The sequence below is a fragment of the Phocoena sinus genome, chromosome 5 (assembly GCF_008692025.1).
Source record: "Phocoena sinus isolate mPhoSin1 chromosome 5, mPhoSin1.pri, whole genome shotgun sequence".
NCBI lineage: Eukaryota > Metazoa > Chordata > Mammalia > Artiodactyla > Phocoenidae > Phocoena > Phocoena sinus.
This window is the reverse complement of record NC_045767.1, coordinates 88,189,219-88,201,992: the sequence shown is the minus strand read 5'-3', so window position 1 is coordinate 88,201,992 and position 12,774 is coordinate 88,189,219. Positions and strand designations below refer to the sequence as shown.

Sequence of the window (12,774 nt, the reverse complement as noted above, 5' to 3'; positions counted from 1 at the left end):
CTTGCTTATTTGGTGTATTCTTTAAGAGAGTATTTACATTGATGCTGTATTTTAGTCAGTCACATGTTAATTAATTCATTTACTCAATCAGCAGTTATTTAAACTATGTAAATAAATGAATTTAATTTTATTACATAAGCTACTTAGACTTATTTACAAGTAACTAGATGTATTATTCTAGGCTCCTGGGATATAGCCCTCATGAAACTTACATTCTTTTAAGGGAAACAGATTTATAAGTGTACAGAGCTACAGAAACACAAACAATTGAAGACAAGTAGCAAAAAAAAAATCACGATAAAAAGTAAAATGTATAGTATTTACATTATATTATATGAAAAGAAGAAAAATAGGTAAAGGAAGTGGGGTAGGAAATGTCAGGAGGAGTACTGGGGAAGATGGCCAGGAAAAGCCTCACAGAAAAATTAAGTAGAGACATAAGAGTGGGGAGTGGTCCATGCGTTTACCTGGGGAAAGAATTCCGGACTGAGAAAAAGACTAATGGAAAGCTATCAGGTGGCAGCTCACCTACTGTGCTCAAGGAATAGCAAAGAGGCCAGCAGGACAGAACAGGAACTAGACCGAGAATACACAGAACATGAGGTCAAAGAGGCAACAGGGGGCCTGATGATGTAAGGTATTTTAAGTCATTGTGATGACTTTTGGATTTTAATCTGGGAGTGTCAGGAAACCAATGAAAGGCAGTATGTAGAGGTGTTGCTTTGAATGTTAAATAGTCTAAGAAAGTCGGGGAGAATATGTGACTGCTGCACTTCATTTTATAGTGAGAACAATTGTCATGGTTGAATATGTTTTGTCAGCTACATTCACAGGGGCAGAAGGTAGAATTCGGATTTACCTGGGATATGATTTAGGTAAGACAGTATAGTAAAATCAGAGACAAGTAAGGGATTTGAATATCTGTATACAAGTGTGATAATAGCAATTCCCTTGAAATTCAAAGTGGGAAAAGAGGGGCATATAGACATAAGGAATTCAAAGGCACTGAAACACTGACAGGATGGAACAACACCATCTTTGTCTTTTTTCTTTGTGTGACTTTTCAAGTCATCCAGTACAGTGCTTCTAAATGTGAGATGATTTTTCACTGCCCTGCACCAGGAGACATTTGGAAATTTCTTGAGACATTTTGGGTTCTAATAGCTGTGTGGTTGGTGCTACTGGCTTCTTATGGGTAGAGGCCAGGGAAGCTGCTAAACATCCTACAACACACAGGATAACCCCCACAACAAAGAATTCTCCTGCCCAAAATATCAATAGCATGAAGGTTGAAAACTACTGGTCTAGTATGTGCTCAATAAATGTATCTTGAACTTGAGTGATGATTCATATGTAAAGGGAGAGTAATTAGGATTAAGAGTGTGTCCTATGAATCAGGGTTCTGGGTTTTATGCTTTCATGGTGTCTGCTTGCTCACAGAACATATTTCTTATTCCCTGATTCTTGATTAACTTTATAAATTAATCTTAATAGCTATATTTCACATAGATAAGATATTATTTTATTATATTTGGATAATCAAATGGAAAGAATTAAAATACTCCAACTATATAAATAATGCTAAGCTAAACTATTTATCCCTACCTAATAATTTGTCAGAATTAAGTAATTCTGTGTTCTGTTGTTCCTAAGTCTAAATTATTATATAAATCCTATTTATTTTCCTCCTCCCTGCCCCCATGTTTTGGAAGTTATTAAACAGTACCTCAAATATTTTTTAGGAAACTGAAGTTTTTAGTTAACAGCTCTATCTCTAAATAGCTATAGTATCCTGAAAAAATAATACAAATTCCCAGGTCCTCAGTTTCCTCTTCTCTAAAATATATTTAAGACATCATATGGATGATATCTCTTAACTTTTTTTTTTTTGGCCATGCCACACAGCTTGCAGGATCTTAGTTTCCTGACCAGGGATCAAACCCATGCCCGCCACAATGGGAATGCAGAGTCCTAATCACTGGACCACTAGGGAATTCCTGATATCTCTTCTAGTTCTTATTTTCTGAACATTTTTTGGTCCCTTTATTGTACTCTTTATCCAACTTTTCTATTGCTCTCTTTCTTGAGGGTATTACTTACATGGTTTCAGCTAGAATATATCCAAAACAAATGACTGCATATTTCAGATCCATCATTCAATATGGGAAAAAGCATTGGCTGAACAAATTCTGCTTATAACAAATAGTACTAGAACATCTTGCTTAGATTATATCTTGCTCTTCACCCAGGATTATCTTATAAAATTTCCCTGTATGAAATTCTCATTTTGCCTTATAAAAATGGTAACTCTTAAGTTATACATTGCAAAAGCTTGAGTTGCCCACATGGCACTTTGCTTCTTATTGGTCTTTGTGTTCTGACGCTTCCCTGGCCAGTGGCACCTGATGTCATCTTAAATCTCAGTGTTTTTAATTTTCCCTTGGACAAGCTCCTTTCTCTAGTGTATTGTTAGTGATTTTCTTGATCAAGGTTTTAACCTACTTTTCTGACCCAGTTGAGTCCATAACTATAACAATTAATATAATTCAAACTTGGTGAGAGACAGTCATAAGGCAATGCTGTGTTTATTGCACAATATGTAAACTATCTTGCTGAGAAAATAAAAAGGAAGTGTTGAATGGGTAGGGCATGCTTGCTTTTGTATTCCTTTTCTCAGAAATCACACTTTTTTGACTGTGGCCTTCGCAACCAAGAGCTAACACATAAAGGCACATGGAGCAGCCAAGGCCTTTTTTAGTTATACCTATGACACTGAAGTCATTTCATCATTTCTTTTCATGGCTTCCTCCTGGCTCCCTATGAACAGTCTTAAAATGAAGATTAGCTGAATAATTCAAATACATAGCAGACATTGACTTGGGTTTTCTAAGCAATATAAAACTTGTATGACAGTCAGATGTGTTCCTCTCCCACACACATCTAGCATGATATGAATGCGAAGTATATTGTGAAGAAAAATTATTAATTATGCTAAAGTGCTTACTTTAGAAGGGCATCTATCTGTCCTGAAGCCCTGAATATATCTATTACAGGCAATGAATAGAAGAAACAAACCTTCTAAAAATGAGTAGTGTCAAATACAACTACATTTATGAACATCAATTGCTAAAGAGGCAAAGAAACTTGAAGACTGCTTTTGTAAATGGGCACCTAAAAAGTACTTTTGAAGTCTGGCTCAGACTCTATTGTAGTGCTTTGGGTAAGACCCTCCTCCTGTTTGGGTTTTCATTTTCTTTCTTCCTTCCTTCCCTCATTTGTCCTTCCATGTATACTAGCTGATAAATATTGACTCATTGTAAAAGTTATGAGGCCAAACCTGGGCTGCCCCGTTTTAATAAATTTGTACCACTATCATTCATTTTGTAGAAGTATTCTCTAAATGTTACTTTCTGTCTTAATACCCTTCAACAAATCCGCACTATCTAGAGAATAAAATTTACGTTCCTTAGGATCATTGTATGCTTTGCCCATCATTATCTGACCCCTTTCTCTTTCTCTCTTCTCATCTCCATTTACTCCCTACTCCTTGCAATTCATGACCCAGATTCACTACTTGATTTAATTATAGTGACTTCTTTCTCATATTCAACACCCTATTCTTCCTTTCCTTTTAGCCTATAACTCTCTTCCCTCTTTGGGTCTAAGCTACCATCATGGACTTGTTAGCTTGTCATTTTCTGCATTACAGCATAAAACACTACAGCTATTCTGGTTAGCACAAAATTGTGTCCTTTGTGTGGCTTGTGTCTCTCTGGTGTCTATTAGGATTTCCCCACAATTAAGATCTTGAAGACCCACCAAGTACTAAGAGACTTTATTGTGGTTACAATAACTTGGGGACTGGGCCAGAACATCACTGTCCCCCAGCCAATGTCTGTAAGTACTGGACAGTTTCACTTCCTTTATCAGATTGTGAATTATTCCCTTGTTAAAATGCTCCCCAGAATTTCTGGGGACAGATAATAGGAAGAATTCATTTTCTAATCATGCAGACTTCTTGGAATTCAAACTCACTATTGATTTTATTTCAACCACAAAATTAGCATGCCATTAAATACTGTATATAAAGAGCCACAAAAGCAGACCATTATCCACTCAGCTCCTTCTTCACTTCTTTTCCTCTACATCAGAAAAAAGGTAAGAATTTCAGATAATTCAATATATCCTCTCCTCATCTTTATTTCAAACTAAGTTGAGATATAGAAAGAATATAATTACTTAATATATATCTTTAAATGTTAGAGTATTTAAGATAGTTCTAACAATATTTTTAGCACTTAGCTTGAAAAAAATAGAAGTACCTATAAAGATTTGATAAAAATTATAATGACAGCATATGTTTTCTGAGTCTAACAAAATGTAGTAACAGTGATTGCTATTTTCTTTAGTACATGACTAGTTAACAGGCTATATTAAAAGATCTATTTCTTGAAGTAAATATTTTTTATTTATTTATTTTTTAATTTTTAAAAACATCTTTATTGGAGTATAATTGCTTTACAATGGTGTGTTAGTTTCTGCTTTATAACAAAGTGAATCAGCTATACATATACATATGTTCCCATATGTCTTCCCTCTTGCGTCTCCCTCCCTCCCACCCTCTCTATCCCACCCCTCTAGGAGATCACAAAGCACCAAGCTGATCTCCCTGTGCTATGTGGCTGCTTCCCACTAGCTATCTATTTTATGTTTGGTAGTGTATATATGTCCATACCACTCTCTCACTTTGTCACAGCTTACCCTTCCCCCTCCACATATCCTCAAGTCCATTCTCTAGTAGGTCTGTGTCTTTATTCCCATCTTAGCCCTAGGTTCTTCACTGAGAAAGTGTTAGCCAACAAATAGTTTATAGAAGTAGCATACTGAGTCAAGAAATAGAGTAGTCAAGAAATGGACAATATTTTTAGAAGAAGAGTGTATTTATCAAAATTGTTTAAAACATCCAAATTCCCAGTTTATCATTTAGTTTATACTATTTAAAAATATTAAAATAGATACATGAAACACAGAATTAAGTTAAAAAGAAACAAAGTGTTTTACTTTGTACAAAAATTCTAGATCTGACAGAGATGACCAGGAAACAAAAATTAAGGAAATATATGATCTGAAAGAAAGAATAGCTCAAAGTATATTAGTCAATAATAAAATTCTTGCTTGAAAATCTGTATATAAAATGCTAATTATAAAATAAAGAAAATGTAATAATATTCTCCTTACTTGTAATGAATTCGAGTACAGTACCATACTCTTTTTTTGAGTCATGACAATAAAAAATTATTTAGAAATTTATAGAAGTGTTAGGTAAAGTAAAACTAATATAGAATTAGCACCCATGAGAAAAATCTAGAAAAAAATTTCTTAATTTAGTTTGAAAATCTGGGATTGAAGATTGTGTGTCAAAGGATATTGGTGACACAAACATTATTTTTTATAAGAACTTATAAAACTTTATTTATATAGAAATGCAACAAGACCAACCATTTAGTACATTTTGGTGAAAAGTGATAACATATTTTATGCTATGCTCCAAGGAGAAGTAGCCTAGAGTGGGGATTGGACCAAAGAACCTGACACCTTGGTAAATCATCAAGGGATAAGTACACATTTTTATGGAGAGAAAATAAACAGAGTGTATGATCTCTAAAATTATGTGCGACAAATGAGAAGAGATGGCATTATGCATGTGGGGATGAAGACTGAGAGGTGGATATACATAGAGAAGAGATAGTCCAATCAGTCCAAGAAAATGTCTGGATAAGTGGAGCAAATAAAAGAAATGCTAAAATGAAAATGGTGGTCTTATTGGAAATAAAGATATGAATAAGATATGAATAATATAAAAATAAAATATGATCTTCTTCTTTGTATACATTTTCTTTGATCAGTTGCCTCTCAATAGAACTGAAGCTCCAACAGGACTGAGACCTTAATATTTTGCTCACTGCTAAAATCCCAGCACCTAAGCAGTGTCTGACAATAAAAGGTGCTAAATAAATATATATATTTTTTAATTTTATTTTTATTTATTTTTGGCTGCATTGGGTCTTCATTGCAGTGCGTAGGCTTCTCATTGTGGTGGCCTCTCTTGTTGTGGAGCATAGGCTCTAGGCATGTGGGCTTCAGTAGTTGTGGTACGTGGGCTCAGTAGTTGTGGCTCGCAGGTCTAGAGCGCAGGCTCAGTAGTTGTGGTGCACAGGCTTAGCTGCTCCGTGGCATGTGGGATCTTCCCGGGTCAGGGCTCGAACCCATCTCCCCTGCATTGGCAGGTGAATTCTTAACCACTGCACCACCAGGGAAGCCCCTAAATAAATATTTTTGAATAAATGAATCAACTAATTAATCTTTCTGTAAATATTTGTAACTTTTTTTCTGTCTTTCTAAAAAGCCTCATAAGTACCATGAATGAGATGAAAACGAATAAAGTAGGATAGGGCTGTTAGCTGAAAATATCTGAATGGCTGGCAATGAAATATAAACTTGGTATGTAAGATTAAAGAGCCATAGTATATTTTGACCTTGGTCATATGATAAAACTTCTATTAGTATTTTTTCTACAATACAGACATTTTCTTCTTTTTTTTTTTCTTTTTTTGGCCACGCCATGTGGCATGCGGCATCCTAATTCACCAACCAGGGATTGAACCGCACCCCCGAGGTGGAAGCATGGAATCTTAACCACGGGACCACCAGGGAAGTCCCCAGACATTTTTGTTTTACATTATCTTTGGTTTCTTTTAAAGGAAAGTAATCCTACCTAAATAATAAAATGCATTAGATTGACAAGTAATATACCATTTCCTCATTTCCCCATTCACAGGACTTAAGAGCCATGAAGGTCCTCATCCTTGCCTGCTTGTTGGCTCTTGCTCTTGCAAGAGAGGTAAGTACAGAAAAATATCTTGAAATAACTAAGAAATAGTACTATCTGCCTATTTGCAGAATGTAGTATTACCAACATTTTAAATGTATAAATAATGCAGGATCTCAGATTTTTTTTTGACTTCTAAGAAAATCATTTACATTCACTCACTATCTCAACAGAATCCTATAGGACCACAAATCTGGGTCAAATTCTTCTACAGTATTGTGCCACCAGTACCTAAAGGAAAAGCAGACAGACCAATAAGCAGCAGACAAACAAGAAGAAACACACATAAGAACAAAAACATGAGTAATATTGCACAAATACAATTGCATGCATGTGCAATCTTGATAAATATATCTTATTCCAGTGATGAAATATATATATCTCTTACTCTAGGGAACTGGGCTGATTCCTACCTGTGTATATTCAACAGAGGATGATACTCCAGAAGATGAATAATCATAAACATATTCATAATCATAATAAAAAAGTGTTCAATACAAATTAAAATAACTCCTTTTCTGTTACCCATAAAAAAGACTCTTCATTACGGTAAAATAAAAATCTACCAATAAAAAGGTACTAAATTTGAAAGCCGTAAAAGCAATTACAAGTCTCTCAAAAGACATATAACATTTTTTATTTCTCAAATTTGTGAAATAGCTCTCCATAAGGAAGGTAAAAATTAGGTAGGAAAAATGTTTAATAATGGGTTAGCTATGGGAACTAAAATGGTGTTGTTTTTTCTCTATAGAAAGAAGAACTCATTGTATCTGGTGAGGTAAGATATTTTTCTTCAGAGAAAAATTTCCAACCATAAAGTAATAACACTTTCTGATTATCTAGTAGAAGACTCAACTGATTATTGATTTCTTTTTTCGTTTGCAGACTGTGAAAAGCCTTTCAAGCAGTGAGGTAAGACAACCTTCATTCAAAGGCAATTTCCCAAATTTAGAACAAAAAAATACTGTACTTTCTTTTTATATTACATTAGGGCAGTCAAGCCAATGTAGCTATGTTCTGACAGGTAACTAATGTAAATTTCCACTGTATATGTTTAAAGACAGAATAAATGTCTAGAAAATTTAGTATTCTAGCAGTTTCTAAGTTTGTCTGCTACTTAAATTGTGTCACTGTGCCTTTTTTTTTTTTTGATGAACTATACATACAGTCCTCTTTTCTATCTTGAACTCTATGTTAACCTCTTTCCCTGTTTTGACATTTATTGAGCACTTTCTGTATCAGACTTTGACTAGGAGCTGTGGTACAAACTGGAAAGAGGGATGCCCTTAGTAAAGAGTGGAGAGACATGCAAATGGACATATTTTGTTATTGTAATAGCAATCTAGTAAATTAGAGGCAGTGAGAATTAGTGTAGTCCTAAATCTGACTGGGGGAGTCATGTAGATATTAATGCTTGCACCACTCTTTTTTGGGTCTGTTATCACCTGTTAATTAAATGGTACATCAATATACTTTGTCTCTTTGCAAAGGTTATAAGGTCCTTAGGGGATGGTGTGTATTTCTTACAATTCATTTGAAGCCTAAACATAACAAGGGAACTAAGAATGATTAACAAATGCCTCAATGGTTATTATCATATATATTCAATGACTATTCTTCTAGAACTAGATGAGGGTATTAGAGATCATTTGTTGTCATAAGAAGGGAACAGGGTGATAAAGAGAAATTAACTTCTGTTAAATGCCTCTTTTGGTATTATGTTCACTAATTTTCTTTTCTTTCTTGACTGCATCATCTGTTCTTTATACACAGATTTATTCAGAATAGTGTAACATAAAGTTTCAGCAATTAAAATAATGACATTATCAAACAATATGTCTGCATTAACCTACTAAATGTCTTCATTTTCTGATGTATGTTGACAACTAAGAATAGTTCATTAAAACTAAATGTGATTTTATTTTTTTCTTCCAAAGGAATCTGTTACACACATCAATGAGGTAAAACCATTATATTTAAATGTACATATTTTCAAAATTTCCTGTTTGGTTTTTACAAATAATAACAATTCTTTATGTGTAATTGTTTTTTAGCAGAAAATTGAGAAGTTTAAACATGAGGAACAGCAGCAAACAGAGGTAATTTTTTCATGATTAGTATATTTTGAAAATTATAATGAAACATAATACATGAAAACATACTTATAATAATTATGTTCAGTCTAAAGAATGGTAATAATATAAACATCAGTGGAAGAAATTAAACTTTGAGAAGGTGAAATATTTTTAAAGACTTAAACACATTTTTAAACACATAATCAGCTTCCAGAATTTAGAATAAATACCTAAGAATAACTATTAGTTTATTCATTTTACTAATAGTATATCTGTATTCAAAGAGTGCACATTGGTAGGAACATTTCTGGATAGGGGACTGTGATCCCCTTATTTCAAGATGGGTATGGTGAGGAAAAAGAGGAGGGAAGCAGTGTGGCAAAAATCCTAATTTGATCATTTATCAGCTGTATAACCTTGGCTCCAAGTTTATCTGTACCTCAATTTCTTCACCTGTAAATTGAGAATATTCATAAATCCCCAGGATTGATGAGCTGGCACACAGTGAATATTCAGTGATTTTACATTAGCATTCTGTAGCTTTTATACTCACATTTATGAATGTGTGAAGTTCCTAAAAGTATTTCCATTACACAGATGAGAGAAGTGAGGTACAGAACAATTGAGTACACAGTTGTGTGGCAATATCACATAGTTATTAAATAGCAGAGCTTGCTTAAAAATAAGGATTGGGAACAACATAAAATTCTGTAAATAAATTACTTTTGTGGTAACATAATTACTCTATTGTGATATTTAAGCTTTCCTGTTTTACTAATGAAGTTAGATTGTCTGGAACTTACACCAAATATTTGCTAAATCAAAATGAATTTACAAATTGATGCCTCTTTAAAGACTCAAGATTACCACCTTCTACCAAGGGAAGTAGTGCTAGAAGTTTGCTGTTGTTAAATAATTCCTTGAATTAAAAAAACAAACTAAGACTTACTTTTCATTAAAACAAAAAAAAATAAAACTTGGAGTTATCCCTTTAAGTCTTTTTAAAATAGATCTTCATTCATTATATGAAAACAATTTTGACTATTATCAACACATTGTTGAAAAGTCTGTACCCTCTGAAGACCAAAGTATATAGCTACAGCTCTGCAGGCAACTCAGGAAAAGGTGAAACAAGTCTTGAAATCTCCAAACATTGATTTCTTTTGGCTCTGTGGATTCACCTATGAAGGAAGTGGCTTAATGAGAAATCCCTTAGTGGGCATTTTACTCATTAATCTTCACAGGACCCCAAATAATTTCTTAACCAAAGTAAGGGAAAGATTTTCTTTCTCTCTTTTCCGTGAATTATTGTTCAAAAGAGAGGAGGTTAATTCATCATGAATGACAATTATAACTGAATTACAGACGCAAAGACTATTTTTCCTTCTTTCCAGGATGAACGCCAGGATAGAATCCACCACTTTTCCCAGCCACAGCCTCTAGTCTATTCCTACACTGGGCCAATCCCTTACCCTATCCTTCCAAAAAACATCCTGCCTCTTGCTCAGCCCCCTGTGGTGGTGCCTTTCCCTCAGCCTGAAATAGTGGAAGTCCCCAAAGCTAAGGAGACTATCCTTCCTAAGCATAAAGAAATGCGCTTCCCTAAATCTCCAGTAGAGCCCTTTATTGAAAGCCAGAGCCTGACTCTCACTGATCTTGAAAATCTGCACCTTCCTCTGCCTCTGCTCCAGTCCTTGATGCACCAGCCTCCCCATCGTCTTCCTCCTACCCTCATGTTTCCTCCTCAGCCACTGAAGTCCCTTTCTCAGCCCAAAGTCCTGCCTATTCCCCAGCAAGTGGTGCCCTACCTCCAGAGAGATATGCCCATCCAGACCCTTCTGCTGTACCAGGAGCCTGTACTTGGTCCTATCCAGGGGCTCTACCCTGTTATTGTAAGTCCAAATTTACTAATTGTGCTGTTTCACTCATGATGTTTCTATGATGTTAGAGTAATTGAAAGCTCTAGAAAAAATGAATAATGAATGGTTCCAAAATGCGTATAGTTTAGATCAGTGGTTCTCAACACTAGCTACAAATAGAATAACCTGGAGAACTTCCCACACACACACACCTAAATCTCAATGTCTAGGCTTACCCATAGAGATTCTGATATAATTGTTCTTTCTATGTAGAAGAAACTGAATATTGGGAAGAAATAATTTCAGGGACTATGATTTAACTGTTCTGTTGATAATTTAGATAAAGAGGATTAAGGTGTACTAAAGCCAGAATTAAATTTGATAACCTCATTTGGTTGGGAATAACAAACCTAAGAAAGTTTGCTATTTTCTACAATTTTGAAGTTTTGCTTGTGCACAATTATTTCCCCACATGCCTCATTTCACATCTTGTTTTTGATATATGAGCATATGAGGGCAAAATACTGAGGTGTTTATTTCAATACTCATGAAATTCTTAGGGAAAGTGTTCTTGCCAAAAGGTGAATTGTATATTTATTCATTTATTTTTTAATTGTTAAGGTCTAAGAGGATTTCAAAATTAATGCCCCCTTCTCACTTTTGGTAAGCTTTAGGAGTTTGGAGATAGACTGATCATTTTTATAGTTAATATCTTATTACATTTCATTTTCCTGGATAAGCCCCAAACAGTGCCAACTTCCATCAATATACCAACTTAATTATTAATTATCAATTTATTCTCAATGACTGACTATTAATTATGCACCTGAAATTTTGTATCTTTTATATTTCAAATAATTCAAAATTGTATGTATGTACTATTGACAGATTTGATTATTTTTCTTTCAATTGTCTATATCCTTATGCTGGATTAACATCATTTTTAGGGAAAACTGAAAATAATTTCTTCTACTTTTATGTAAATATGTTAGAGCTTATTCTAAAGATCAACTGCATTCACATTTCTAACTTAGGCTTTATGAACTTCAATTAGTTATCAGTTAAGATTTATATATTGTCTTTTAATTTATGAGTAAAAATACAGTTTCTTAGTCCAGACATAAGGCTTAAAAAGGGAATAGAACATAGTTTTGAGATTCTTAAGATGCGAATACTCTTATGATCATGATCCAGTAGACATAAAACAATTCCAAGTGAGCTGATATTTGGTCCTAGAGGAACTTTTATATGCCTCCAAGATAAGGCACAACATGGTGCATTTGTAATAAAATTTCTCTTATGAATTAGTCCCACCAAAATTACAAATGGGGAGAGATGAAGAGTTATACCATATAACTAATTCTATATTTGCTCTCTATTCCACAGAATTGACTGCGACTGGAAATGTGGCAACTTTTCAATCCTTGCATCATGCTACCAAAATAGTTTTTAAATGAATCAACATGGAAAAATATGAAAATTATTCCTTTATTTATTTTATGCTTTATATGGCATTCATCTTAATTTGAATTTGACTTATAAACTCTATATTTTCAAAAGTTCAGTTCAACAAAATTTCAACTTTAAGTGGGAAATACCATAAACATATCAAAAATATGTATAAAAATAATTTCTGGATTTGTGTTTATTATTTCTATAAGAATCTTTTTCCTAGCCAGTCATTTCAATAAATTAATCCTTTGGCATATTTAAGCTTTCCTGTCTTTATTATAATTTTTCAGATGTAATTGGCCTCTTTATTTTTAACTTAAAGTTATTATTGGCATTAAAAATAGCTGTGGAAAAATTGAATAGAATGCTTTGAATTGAATACCAGAGGATATCAAAAGGTGGAGGAAAAGATAGGGTGATCATATGCTGCATATACTCTAGAAAGTCTTGGTTTATACCTATTATCTCAGTTGAACTATTACATTTGTGCCTTTCACTC

The 12,774-nt window shown here is 33.9% G+C and overlaps 1 protein-coding gene across 1 annotated transcript; it reads left to right on the top strand.

Moving 5' to 3' along the window:
• Window positions 1–4,065: 4,065 nt before the first annotated feature.
• On the top strand, window positions 4,066–12,529 carry CSN2 (casein beta). The gene is made up of 9 exons (XM_032632699.1): window positions 4,066–4,158; window positions 6,839–6,901; window positions 7,641–7,667; window positions 7,775–7,801; window positions 8,827–8,850; window positions 8,947–8,988; window positions 10,359–10,856; window positions 11,445–11,486; window positions 12,210–12,529. The coding sequence occupies exons 1-8, from the start codon at window positions 4,066–4,068 to the stop codon at window positions 11,448–11,450; spliced, it is 780 nt and encodes a 259-aa protein (XP_032488590.1). The 3' UTR covers window positions 11,451–11,486; window positions 12,210–12,529.
• The last annotated feature ends 245 nt before the right edge of the window (window positions 12,530–12,774 follow it).